Source organism: Limulus polyphemus, unplaced genomic scaffold (genome assembly GCF_000517525.1).
Source record: "Limulus polyphemus unplaced genomic scaffold, Limulus_polyphemus-2.1.2 Scaffold2769, whole genome shotgun sequence".
NCBI classification, from domain to species: Eukaryota; Metazoa; Arthropoda; class Merostomata; order Xiphosura; family Limulidae; genus Limulus; species Limulus polyphemus.
The window spans coordinates 14333-28857 of NW_013668379.1; the positions used below are offsets into that span (position 1 = coordinate 14333).

Sequence of the window (14525 nt, forward strand, 5' to 3'; positions counted from 1 at the left end):
TATATATATATATATATATATATATATAGTATTAAGATGGCAACCTATCACTAATGATGTAGTAAAACAAAACTTAAAAGAGAAAAACATTCTTCCCACCACCAAAAGAAATATGCAATGATATATATATATATAGGTTGTCACTTTTAACACTATATATTGGTATAGGAGGTAAGTATGTTTTAAGTATTGAAACACACAAACACATGTATTCAGTTCTATAAGACCTGTTTTCTCCAGAACCTTATTGAATCTGAATGAACAGAATGTTTATAAAATTATTTGAAGTTCATGATCAGTTGGTAATTTGTATTTACGATGCACAACCTACTGGAAGGTTTCTCTGTTGGAGAAACGTTACGTGAATCTTCTTCAGATCTCGAACAAAGTAATTTCTATCAGGTTATCCTTTATAAATCCTTTTTATACATGTTTCAAAAATTGGTTTTTTTAGCTTGTATTTTAAGTATAATAATATAAGTTTATAAGGCTCTTTGAATTTAACTTTGGCAGACTCTGAACGGACAGAACATTTACAATGCCTGCTGCACTCTGAGAATTGAGTACTCCAAACTGACCAACTTAAATGTTAAATATAACAATGAGAAAAGCAGGGACTTCACAAACCCAAATTTGATGAGTGGTGACCCAACTTTAGATTCTATGGGAATAGCAGGTATGTTATAACAAGTGGTTCATTTAGTTTTCATACAAATCTGTGAAAATCCAGAAATCCTACAATTTTTCTCATTATAAATACAGGAGAAAATAGATTGGTTTACAAAAGAAATTTCTGTTGTTATTATTCATTTTCATGCTAAAGATAAGGAGTTTTTATTTATTTTCTATAAAAATGTTTAAAACAATGTTTGTTTTATATACTGACATTTAGTTTTTGTCAGTACAATTTTTTTATGTTGTTTGTAGGCAGTGATTAATATGTATATGCAGTGGATGTGATATTGTAGCTACATTCAAAGTGACAGTTGGAGGATGTGACACCTGTATTTCCTCAGAGTTCAGATGCTCTGAGGGTGTGGTTGTGGTAAGTTTAAATCTGTGGATGTGATAACATAACCACATTTCAGAGTGATGGAGAATGTGACAGCTGCATTTCCTCAGAGTTCAGATGCTCTGAGGGTGTGGTTGTGGTAAGTTTAAATCAGTGGATATGATAACATAACCACATTTCAGAGTGATGGAGAATGTTACAGCTGCATTTTGTCAGAGTTCAGATGCTCTGAGGGTGTGGTTGTGGTAAGTTTAAATCTGTGGATGTGATAACATAACCACATTTCAGAGTGATGGAGAATGTTACAGCTGCATTTTGTCAGAGTTCAGATGCTCTGAGGGTGTAGTTGTGGTAAGTTTAAATCTGTGGATGTGATAACATAACCACATTTCAGAGTGATGGAGAATGTGACAACTGCATTTCCTCAGAGTTCAGATGCTCTGAGAGTGTGGTTGTGGTAAGTTTAAATCAGTGGATGTGATAACATAACCACATATCAAAGTGATGGAGAATGTGACAACTGCATTTCCTCAGAGTTCAGATGCTCTGAGAGTGTGGTTGTGGTAAGTTTAAATCAGTGGATGTGATAACATAACCACATATCAAAGTGATGGAGAATGTGACAGCTGCATTTCCTCAGAGTTCAGATGCTCTGAGAGTGTGGTTGTGGTAAGTTTAGAAGTTTTTATTTAACTGTTAAGTTGAGCTTGTTTAATATTTCCAATCAGTTGGATCTCTGGTGGAGTAAGTTTGCAGACTTACAATACTGAAGTCCATGGTTTCATTCCACACAGTGGACAGAGCACATATAACCAATTGTGTTTCTCTGTGGTAAAACAACAATGACAACAATTGGATCATGTTCCATTGTCCCAGAAATACTTTCCACATTTTGGGGCCTTTGGTAAGCTATAGGAATGACTGTCAAATTCTACTATTCAGTCTTACAAAAGTAGCTTCCTTCTAGTCTGTCAGTTCAAATTTATGGACAGTTAGGTATAGATAACCCTGTATAGCTTTCCACAAAAATCCTGAAACAAGCAAATAGGTGGGTTTCTAATAAGAATGTGGTGTTTTGTTTTTGAACCAAACTCCAAAATTTCCCTCATTTTTGTAATTTTGTTTGAGCACAATGTATATGAATAGATTTTTGTTTGTGCCTGAGTTTGGTTGTTCATGTTCCTATTTTCCATTGTATTTTCCTTTGCAGAATTTAAATAGTGTATCATGTGATCTTCTTTCGATCTGTATATGGTAGCTATTCAGCTTGAGGTTTTTTTTTCTAGGTTGTTATTCTATGTTGGAAGTGTTTGAAAGCATTCTTTATGAAAGTATAGGCCAGCTTTTTCTACCTTGAATTACATATACACATGAACTGCGGCAGGATGTAAATTTACTTAGCTCTATTTCTTATACAGAACGTGTTTCAATCATCACATTCGTGGACACGTGATCAAAGCCACGATGATCTTCTGATTTAAATTAGAAGCACTTATAATGTTATTGTGTTTCACAGAGCAGGTATATGCTTGATAATTTATTTTAGAGTTTAGCTTTGTTTTCACATTTTTATATATAATGTTATTATGCTGTTTAGAAGTTGTATACATGCTAAATAGTAACATTAAAATATAAAGTTTAAGAACTATCTTAATCTTTCCTTTTCAGCCTTATTTTTCTTATCAATTGTAACACATTTTGTTAAACATAGTGAAATTTAAACTGTTGTATTTTGTTTATAAGTGCTCAGTATGCTTACTAATTGCTATACATGAATATTTGTAAGAGGTACATGGAAATAATTTAGCAGGTATTGTACATGTTAATGCACTCACTACATGTTGAACCAGATTTTTCAAAACAAATGCTACCTTACAAGAAAAAAGCTGAGGCTAGTTTTGTGATTGTAACTTGAACCAGATTTTTCAAAACAAATGCTACCTTACAAGAAAAAAGCTGAGGCTAGTTTTGTGATTGTAACTTGAACCAGATTTTTTGAGCTAGTTTTTATAAAGCTGCATTTTAATATTTGATAGAAAGAAAAGCATTTTATGATAAAAGTGTATACTTTTAGTATAAATTTGTCAGGACAAATTATTAACACTGACAAAAATACTTATTGTAACTAAGGTTCCATGGCATCTCTGTTCAACCCTGCATCAGGTCTTGCTTCTCCTCTAGCATCTGGTTATGGAGGTAAGATTTATTAGCTTTAAAACAATTGCTTATACATTTAACATTTTTGATATTTCACTTTAAACATTAAAGGAACCTACCCCAACTATTTCTGAGTTTGAAAGAGTTAAAGTGGCTTGTTAGTCTTTAAATTAAAGATATAAGCCGAAAAACTCAGATCATAGCTACTTTTGTTTTGATTCTTTTAATTATAAATTAATTTAAAATGACATTAGAAATCAATCAGTGATATGTTTATAAATTCATAACTGTAGCTGCCTTTTTTCATGTGCTTTTCTTCTCAAAACATAAATGTATTTATCATTTTTCATTACTTGTATACATAATTTCTTCATAATTGCACTCTGGATTTCTCTGATATAATAGAACAGCCTTAAAAATGTAAAATATTCCTTAACAATATAGTAAAGGCAGGGATTCGGAAATAATCTTTCACTCAAAATTGAAATAAGTACAAGAAAAATAGTTTTCTAGAGTTAAAATCTCAATATTTGGAAGATTATTAAGATGTCTTCAAACATTAACAATTCAGCTGTAACTGATTATTTACTGTTTACAACATATTACTTTCTTATGCATATATTGAAAACTCTCTAGCAATCCCCTTTGGTAGATTTGCCCTACCACCTACTGTCACTTCCTCTTCGTTCCTGGGTTACTCTGGGATTCGGCTACCTGGACAGCCAGTTGTCGGCTGTGTCCTCCTTTCCAGCAACCTAAATGAACAGGTACTGTGCAGGTTTAGAGTCTTCAGATTAAGCATGAATTTTGCTTTTGAAACTCCAGATTACTGATTAAACACCAAGTATAGCTCTTGCAAGCCCAGCATTAGACTGACAGTTGTTATGGATTTTCTTACCATTTCTAAATATAATAACTAATCTTTTATACTTCTTCATATTAACTTTGTTTGTGTGGACTTCTGGAGCTAGGGTCTGCACAAACTTCTTCTCCTGATATTGTACATACTTATTCTTAAGTTAGGGTTTTTTGAATTAGAGTTTAGTGATATATTTTGTCCTGCACAGTTTGATTAGGCTTAATAAGTGTCTATTATTTTTGGATTACCTGTAGTTCATCTTTTGGGTAAGTTGATAATTAGGGTAAGTATCTTGTTTTCTTCAACACATAACATCTAATACATATATTTGTTTCACTACACACTTACATAAATTTACATTATATCGACTATTTCATTTTCATAATTTTTTATAATTTATACTTCTTACAATTATTTTAGCTTGTGTGGAACCCTGGGGGGTCTGGGTCTGTCCTACTTTCTCCTGATATTGCTTGCCTTCCTCTTACAACTGCTGAACCTGTTTAGGATGACCTAGATTTTGTCAGTTTTCCTCCACCTGATTATGGCTCCCCTTCCCAAGCCTATACTGCAGAATCTGCTAGGTCTACCTCAGCTTTTTTTTTTTCTAAGACACGTTTCGCAGTATAATTTCCCACTCTTTCTCTGGACATTATGTTTCATGAGGAAAATTTTTGTCTTTCTTTTGGGATAGGGTACTTGCATGCCTTGTGCTATACAGGTTTTGGTTCAATTTGCCTTAGCTTACCATCAGGCAGATTTTCTTCTTGATTTTATGTACTTCGAATCTGTTGCCTGTATGGGAAATATCTCTGTTCATCCTATCCATTTTATCCACTACCTGGTTTTCCAGCTTCATTTTACTTTATCAACTCTCCTACAGGAAATGTCTACCTTCCACCTCCTTTCTTAGGCATTCCACCTATATCTAGGGGAATTTTGTTGGACACTTCCTCCTCCTACACTCCATGTTGGGGTTTTTGTCATCTTCAGTTCTTTCCCCCAACACGTGACTTCTTTGCTTTTAGGTTCTTCTGGGGTGGGACACTGTCTCGTACCATTTGTTTACCATCTACTTCTAATGGGGACTTACTGCTGGCTCTTTTCTCCACTGGTCCATTTTTTGGGGTTAATCCTGTGCATTTAGCTCATGTGGGATTTCTGTGACACTATATTCTATATATTTTAGTTGCTTTTTTGTTTCATTCTATGACATTGCCACCTTTATACATATTTCATGTCTGGCACCTTCCTGTTCTTTACCTGTCATACGTATGGGTTTTCCATTCTTCGTGTATGCTTGATGCTGATTGTGGTTCTGGATTGATCGGTCTGGTCAATCACTTCTTGGTTCTTCCCAGTTTTAATGTATATCTTTCATCATAATCAGGTGGGCAATTTCTGTAGGACTGAAAATTCCCATGGTACATGTTCTTATTTTTCATTTCTCGGGACACTATCTTAGGTTGTTATTTCTTTTTACCACATAATTTGGTTCCAATTTCATGCCTTGCCCTTTGTACTTGTTTCGGTTCTGTATGTCTTTTGTCAGGTGATCTGCAATTTACCCAACTTCTGCATTTTTTTTACTAAAACCACTATTTGGACATCTGGCTTTAGTTAGCTCCTACCAAATGGAGTGGTCATAACATATTCATCTGCTTGCACACACACCTCAGGTGGTTGGATTTTCTAGTTGGATAAGTTTTTCTGTTACCTACCTAACAATTGTCTATTTATAGAGTGTCTCGGCTGCATTTGTTGGAGCTTTCTGTTATCCACACCATCATGGTTAATATCTTACTGCTAGCGAGTTTCTAATGCATTGGTGGATGTGGTTTTTATGGAAGCACTTCTCCCTTTGGGTCTAGCACATTTGCGCTCTTTTAAGGAGACGCTGCATGACCCATGGTAGGGTTTTGGATTCTCCTTTTCACTTTCCTCTTTTTCTCTCTTTGAATATATGCATTGGGGGTTAACATATCCTCCACATCATCTGGTTTACTGCTTTCTCTCCACTCATCTGGATTTGTTTCTCATCCCTGATCCTCTTCTCCAAAGTTGGGGGGTGTGGGTGGATCAGCTGAAGGCTTCAGGACAATGGTCTATGGACTAAATGTCTTACCATGTTAATGCCCTGGCACTTCCAGCAGTCCAACATGCTTTAGTTCACTTTCTTCCTCTTGTCTGGATTTGACTAATCATGTTTCATTCTGACTGTTCGATGGTGATGGCTTCACTCACCAAGGGCACACTCCTCTTTTGTTGTAGACAGTAGACAGTGATCTCCCTTTGTTTGCATCACACATTTGACCTACGTGTCCTAGTGTGTCATGTTCCATGTGCTTTCATCCTCATTGCAGATTGCCATTCCAGTCCCAACACACTTTCTTCCAAGAATTGGCCTCTCAATCCTCAAATTTTCAATGGCTCTGCCTTCTGTGGGGTACTTCTCCACAGGAAGCATTTGACTCCTTTCTCAATTCCAAATTATCTCTTTTATTTTTGGGCTCCAGTTTATCATATGCTTGCCCTTGCTGTCAATACAATCAGACAGGATTAGATCCACTTTATAACTTTAGTTTTCTCATTCTGTCAGTCTTTTCATCAGTTTGTTTCTTGTCATCTTCCACCTTTATTCTCAGTCAGATCTGGGTGACTTTGTTCTATACATGCTCTGGTTGCTTCATTGCTTTCAAGGCTTCTTTCTGTTGACTCCATTTCCCACAGTTTCATTCCCTTTCCACTCCTCTGTTCGTGATTTTTTCCCTTCTTCCTTGTGGCTTGTGATTTGGTTGACCTTGCCTCCTTCTTCCTGTAATCAGTTCCTGGTGTTTTCACTCCAGTCAGGCACCTTACCTTTTTCCAGCATCTCAACCCCGTCGTTTGTTGGAGGTACTTCATCTGTTGAGCACTGGGACTGAACCTCATACGTTCATCTCCCATTATCTAGTATGGGTAGCTGTTTCTTGCTTCTCGGGGTACTGTCCTCCACCTATCGCCATCTTTCACTCTTCAGTGAGACTGTAACTGGGTAGGTTTTTTCTTTTGTTGTGTATATATTTTCAGGGGTCTGTCCCTTGGTTTAACCAGGATCCTGCTCTGTGATAAGTGGTGCCTGTTAGGTATACTTTAATCACTTAGAATTGTACTAAAACCTGCACTTTAAAGCCATGTTGACTTCATTTTCATAATTCAATGACCACAAAATGCACACTGTTCTTTACAATCACATAAACTAGAGATGGGTTGTTCCATAAGATTGCTCATAGGTTTTCCTCATGATATATTTGCTTCATAAATATGCCCGTTCCAGACCATACTAACCCATGAATGTCGTGGGTAAAGCAGAGGGTGATTGCTGCCCATCCCTACCATTCCTTAGATTGTATAAATTAGGTTTGGTTTGCTTTTCAAAATAGTATTTTGTGGTTACCCATTGCACTGTCTCTGTTGTGAATGTTCCTTTGGACTCAACACTGCATTTTCTCTCCTGTTTTTTCCAGTTTAGTAAGAGAGTCCTTACCACTTTCCAGTTCCAAGCCACTGGTGTGGTGGACCATGGAGGTATGCTCCTGAATGAAAGATATACAATATAAACAATATAGACTCCATTCAGTTGAGAGCAGGGAGGTGGTGTTCTGCTGGTGTAGATGAGTAGATGTCCTCTAAGTGGATTCTCTATCTCTGCACAGGTTTGTCCATGGAAATGTTGCAGCTTTGGAGTGTGCTGTCATAATGATTGGGATCCCTTATCCAACCCCCACATGGAAGTTGGTCTCCAGCAGTTGAGTTTTGGATTTAGAGCTGAACCAATCAACATATTGTCCACACTCATGTTGTGCCAACTGGGATACCTCATCCTTCACCTGCATTGATGTCAGTTCCCAGTAGATGAGTTTTGGATTTAGAGCTGAACCAATGCAGTTCACCCCTTCGATTGGGATCCCTCATTCTATCTCCACTTGGATGTCAGTTCCCAGTGGTTGAATTTTGGATTTAGAGCTGAACCAATCAACATAAGTCATCATACATGTGATCTGGGTGTTCCTGATCCCTCACTTACTTTGCCTCGAGTGCACTACCCCAGTGTTGTGTCATGGTGGGTGCACTTGTTGGTTGCTCTGCTTCTTCCTTTTGTGCTACCCCTCAATGTCTTTATGCCAAGGATGTTACTGCATTTCAGGTGGTTCCAGTCTGTTTGATTTGAGTGGTATATATATATATGTATTTCATTCTGCTCACATGTGCCATGTTCACAGATTGGTTATGAGATTTCTACCTCCGGTTGACTGAACTTGAAGTGAAGATGGTATTATTCTCTTTCCTACCCCTGCATGGATGTTGGTTCCCTGCTGTTTAGTTTTGCATTGTAGTTTACTTACTGACGATATGATCCTTGTCCTATTGTCCTACCCCCGCATGGATGTCAGTTCCTGGTGGTTGAGTTTTAGACACAGTTGACTTGATGTGTATGGTCCGTCGTGCCCTCACAACTCTACACCTTGGGGCACATCCCTTATTTTAACCACATTTTGTTCACCAGGGAGATTAAAATTCTAATATATTTTGTTTAGGATCATTGTCCAACTGTTTTTTCTCCCATTGGCTACTCATAATTTTCCACCAGATTTGTCAACCGTTACCACATCTGGATGAAGAGCATACCTAGTACAGAAGTGGTGTGGTCTCCCGTGTATAATCCTCTTTCAAACATATCTGAAAATGCATTTTATTGTGCCAAAACATGCTTAATATCAATTTCAGCAAGGGGAGGAGGAGAAAATGTCTCCCTGGACTTCTCACTTGGGCACTGTCATTTGTCTCCACTTGTAAAGAGTCACATTTCTGAAAAATGAAACATTTAATCATATCTCCACCTGATAGATTTGCCTAAGGTTGAAGCCAGGTTTTGATGGTATCAAACATTTAATTATACCTCCACCAAGAGAGCTTTGCCAAAGATCAAAGTCATTATTTAGCATTAACATGTCTGCAAAGCTGTATTATCCCTAGAAAGATAACTTATATAATCATATCTTTATGAATAAACTCAAAATGTTTCAGTCATTCTTTAATACTTTAGTACAGGATGTGTGTGTGTGTGTGACTACTTGGCAGGATCTTGGATGAATGTGTGTGACTACCTGGTATGATCTTGGATAAATGTGGTGTTGATTTTCATTGACAAACATACTTGTTGATGAGTTAATTTTAAATTTAGCCAATAATGACAATGTGAAGAGATGAAAATTGCTAGTATGACAAAGAGCCAACATGCTTGGTATTAAAAAGACAGACAAAAATTGTTTAAATATTTTGTTGAAGACAACAATGAACAGTTGTTGAGAAACTGATGACTAACACAATACTATCTTGATGAAAATTAAAATTAGAAGTAAATCTAAATATATATATATTTAATACACATAGAGGAAGACTGTCAAAATCCATTATTTTTAGAAATAATTTTTTTCTTTATCACTAAGTAAAAAAAAATCACATTGCTAAGATTTGTTGTGTTTTTTTTTGTTTCAATATACAAGAAGCTGAATGTGTATTGCTCATGTTTGCAAAAAACAGGCATCACAGCTGTATAAAATTCAATTTCCTATCATTAGTTAACATCAATACTCTTTTTACTATTGCTTAAAAATTTAGTTCAGATTTTCTTATCTAATGTTTCTTAGTATTTGTAGTTCTTCAGGTACACTAAACTAGAATTCTCTCTAAATAAGGTTAATACTTCATTAATCTATTAGTTTTATTTACAATTTGGCTAGCTAACTGACCGAGGCCTTTTGAGAAAATGTTTTGGTTTGTGCAAAAATGCTTTACATATTCTGCTTTATTATCATAAACCTCACATTTCTGATTTATTTATTTATATGACTTTGTTATGTATGTGGAATTACCATTGTTCTGGCTCTACCTTTGAATAATATGCAGAAAATTAAGGCATGACTACAATATTTTGCTGTTTTAGTCAATTAGATTAAGACTACGATAAGAACAACATACATGGACTATAGGACTTAGACTAGTCTTAGTCTATGGAAGTTGTCTTGATCACAGTCTTAGACTAATTGACTAAAATGGTCAAGTATTTAGTCTAGTCCTATAGTCTACAGATGGTATCGTCATCTGTCCATAGTCTTAGTCTATGGAAGTTGTCTTGATCACAGTCTTAGACTAATTGACTAAAATGGTCAAGTATTTAGTCTAGTCCTATAGTCTACAGATGGTATCGTCATCATAGTCTTAATCTAGTCAGTTAAAATAATCAAATATTTAGACTAGTCTTAGTCCATGGAACTAGTTGACTAAAATGGTCAAGTATTTAGTCTAGCCCTATAGTCTACAGATGGTATCGTCATCATAGTCTTAGTCTATGGAAGTTGTCTTCATCACAGTCTTAGACTAATTGACTAAAATGGTCAAGTAATTAGTCTAGTCCTATAGTCTACAGATGGTATCGTCATCATAGTCTTAATCTAGTCAGTTAAAAAATCAAATATTTAGACTAGTCTTAGTCTATGGAAGTTGTCTTGATCACAGTCTTAGACTAATTGACTAAAATGGTCAAGTATTTAGTCTAGTCCTATAGTCTACAGATGGTATTGTCATCATAGTCTTAATCTAGTCAGTTAAAATAATCAAATATTTAGACTAGTCTTAGTCTATGGAAGTTGTCTTGATCACAGTCTTAAACTAGTTGACTAAAATGGTCAAGTATTTAGTCTAGTCCTAATGTCTACAGATGGTGTCGTCATCATAGTCTTAATCTAGTCAGTTAAAATAATCAAATATTTATACTAGTCTTAGTCTATGGAAGTTGTCTTGATCACAGTCTTAAACTAGTTGACTAAAATGGTCAAGTATTTAGTCTAATCCTAATGTCTACAGATGGTGTCGTCATCATAGTCTTAATCTAGTCATCTAAAATAATCAAATATTTATACTAGTCTTAGTCCATGGATGTTGTCTGTTTTATTGTCTTAGTATAATTGATTAAAATGGTCAAACATTTAGTCTAATATTTGATTATTTTAACTGACTAGATTAAGACTATGATGACGATACCATCTGTAGACTATAGGACTAGACTAAATACTTGACCATTTTAGTCAATTAGTCTAAGACTGTGATCAAGACAACTTCCATAGACTAAGACTAGTCTAAATATTCGATTTTTAACTGACTAGATTAAGACTATGATGACGATACCATCTGTAGACTATAGGACTAGACTAAATACTTGACCATTTTAGTCAATTAGTCTAAGACTGTGATCAAGACAACTTCCATAGACTAAGACTATGATGACGATACCATCTGTAGACTATAGGACTAGACTAAATACTTGACCATTTTAGTCAATTAGTCTAAGACTGTGATCAAGACAACTTCCATAGACTAAGACTATGATGACGATACCATCTGTAGACTATAGGGCTAGACTAATTTTGACTAAAATGGTCAAGTCTAGTCTAAGACTGTGATCAAGACAACTTCCATAGACTAAGACTAGTCTAAATATTTGATTATTTTAGATGACTAGATTAAGACTGTGATGAAAACAACTTCTATAGATTATATGGATTATAAAACTAGACTAAATATCTGACCATTTTAGTTGATCAGGCTAATACTGTGATGAAGTTACCCCCATCCACCCCCTAAGATTTAGACTAAACTTCCAAATGGTTTTTGTAACTTTGACTATGACTAAAATCGTAAAAAGGTTTTTGTCAACTTGACTATGACTGTAACTAAAATTAAAAATGCAAACTAAATTAATGCTGGTGAACTGGCTAACAATGTTTCAATACTGGTGAGCTGGCTAACACTGTTTACATAATTTTTGTATATTTCATAGAAGCATTTAAGTTTTTATTCCCTGTCAAATTATATAGCAAAAATAATAAATTCATTTCTCTGTTTACTTTATGCTGTTGTACAAATTGATGTAACTAATTGCACTAAAATAGATGGTGAATATTATTAATTATAAACAACAAATAAAAATAAACATTAAATAGAGTTAGTGAAAAGAAATATTAATCTATTACAGTATTGTAAAGTATTAACCTTATATTAAACCATATATGTAAGAAAATATTAGTAAATTTATATAACAGCCACATGTTTATCATTAGTTAGGGCATTAACTTCACAAGGTTTGTATCTTTCTAGCTTTTAACGTTTTTTATGTTCTGTCTCTGCTAATTCCAAATAATAATGATAAAAGACACTTTCTGATCAGTACTGTGTAATTCATACTTTAATTTGTTTTTCTTCTTACACACTTGGCCTGTTGATGTTTTCCATGTGGACTTGTGCATCGATCTGTTCGTCCTTTTACTCTTCTTGGTCCATGTGTTGCTCTGACCATAGATGATCACACCAGAAGCTCTTTTTATCCTTTTTGGTATGGCTTTTGAATCAGCATTCTACTTTATTTTATTTTTCCTCTTCATATTCTTCTTTAATCTGCTGGTACATCAAGGCACTTATTCAGAATAGCTGATTTTAATTGAAATACTGGATATTGTAACATTAATTATTACTCTTATAATTATATTTATGTAAAGGTACAAAAATTACATTTTCCTATGTTAATATGAAGTTTAGTTATTTAACAGTAGATTTAGGTCACTGTATTTTCCACAAATATTCCTGATAATTGATTTTGACTTGATTACTAACTTATATGTATAAATACAATTATATGATACATTTCGATACTGCCTCAAAGCAAACATTCACAGTTGTGAACCTAAATCAGTGAAATATCTACCATATTTTTCTGTTATTAAATAACACATACCTACTAATAAAAGTTCATTATTTTCTTGCATGTATTTTTGTTAGATTATTTTTTATACTATGCTGTATTGGTTAACATAAAACATAACTTATGAATATAAGCCAATCCTAGAGATAACCTGTATGTTTTAAAACTATATACCACTTTCAAAATGCTTTTTTTTCTAATTAACTTATTCAGTAAAAAATATATATTGTTGATTAAATGCAATTAATTTCATAACCAGTATAATATCATTTGTGCAGGAGTGTATGGTGATGTTATACGGGTCAAGATTTTGTTTAACAAAAAGGACAATGCTTTAATTCAAATGGCAGAACCTCAACAGGCACAGCTGGGTGAGGAACTTAACTGATTATATTTCTATATCCAGTTTCAGCTTATCTGTTTGATTCAAAACTTTCTTGTTATTTCCTGAGGATTTGTGTGAAATGTGCTTGAATAATGAATAACCACTTTAAATGTAAAATATTTATTATGTAAAGTTTTAGCTCTACTATTAGAGTAAAGTTTCTGTATTATTTCACAATAAGTTTTTTATATTCATTTCATCTCCTTTGTATGCGGGGTTTTTGAGTTACTTTTCTCTGGCTTTGTAAACTATCATCTCTCAAACCAGCCAAAATCAGTACAACATGAAAACATGTTGCCAGTAGCTTTTGTTAAACGTTTTTTTACACTGACAGTTACTAGGAGTAGTTACTGTTTATATAAGTTATAAATAGTAGAAACAAAATGCTTTATTACAAACTGGAATAAAATGTCTTATTATTTTTCTCCTAGATATGCATAAAATCATAACAACTCAAAAATTAGAGTTTATAATCTGTTTCATTTCATATGTGGAAGGTATATAAACCAAAATTAAGAGCTAGGCCAGGTATTCCACCAGGATTTTGTCAAGGGGGGTCGCTACCTGCTTAAATACGAAAATATTCAATATTTTTTGTATTTATATATTTGCATAAAGCTAGAGAAATTCACACGCTTTAACAGTTAATTTTAACAAAACTAAAAACAAGTAGATAAACAAGCCAAAAAAGTTAAAAAGAAATTAATTTGTAGCACTTAGTATATTGCTAAAATTCATACATCAAGGATGAAGTTCAATAAAGTTTTTTGCTATATATTCTCTTGTGATTCCAAAATTGCTCATAGAAAATGCATGCATAGCAATAACACTAAGATTTCCCATTCTGGGCACACGCATTGTTGTTTGTAATCATGAATGGATTCTTCAAAGACAAGAAAAGCTTTGCTCAGCTTCAACACTGCCAATACAAGAAGAAGCTCTCATAGATAAAGGAAAAAGCAAATATCTGCAATTGAGTGTAAAGCAGAAGTTATATTTCCTGAGGTCTTCTTGCTATTTTCACAAGTATACTTCCATTGTAAGTGACAGAATGACAAATGGAATTAGCCTTTTACAGGTAGTGATTATCTTTTACGTAGTGATATAAATAGATATTTCTGCAGAAAATTATGTGTGATGTTAAGTAGTGAATCAAGGAACACAATATAATATTAAGCATAAAATATTTTTATTTTTTGCTTGGGGGGGCTAGTGGTATAAGAAATGTCTTTCTCTTTTTAAATAAAAGGTACTTAATTGCTAGTGATTCAAAAGCAAACTTTAGATTATATATATATATATATATATATATATA

At 34.1% G+C, this 14525-nt stretch overlaps 1 protein-coding gene across 1 annotated transcript in view; it reads left to right on the plus strand.

Moving 5' to 3' along the window:
* Positions 1 to 14525, plus strand: part of LOC106467861 (polypyrimidine tract-binding protein 1-like) — a gene marked incomplete at its 5' end in the record, with an annotated part of 42153 nt that overhangs the window by 12546 nt on the left and 15082 nt on the right. Inside the window, 5 exons of the mRNA XM_013928240.2 lie at positions 514 to 676; positions 3143 to 3208; positions 3806 to 3936; positions 12426 to 12459; positions 13104 to 13196. Of these exons, the coding sequence (XP_013783694.1) occupies positions 514 to 676; positions 3143 to 3208; positions 3806 to 3936; positions 12426 to 12459; positions 13104 to 13196 (487 nt within the window). The remainder of the gene's footprint in view (positions 1 to 513; positions 677 to 3142; positions 3209 to 3805; positions 3937 to 12425; positions 12460 to 13103; positions 13197 to 14525) is intronic.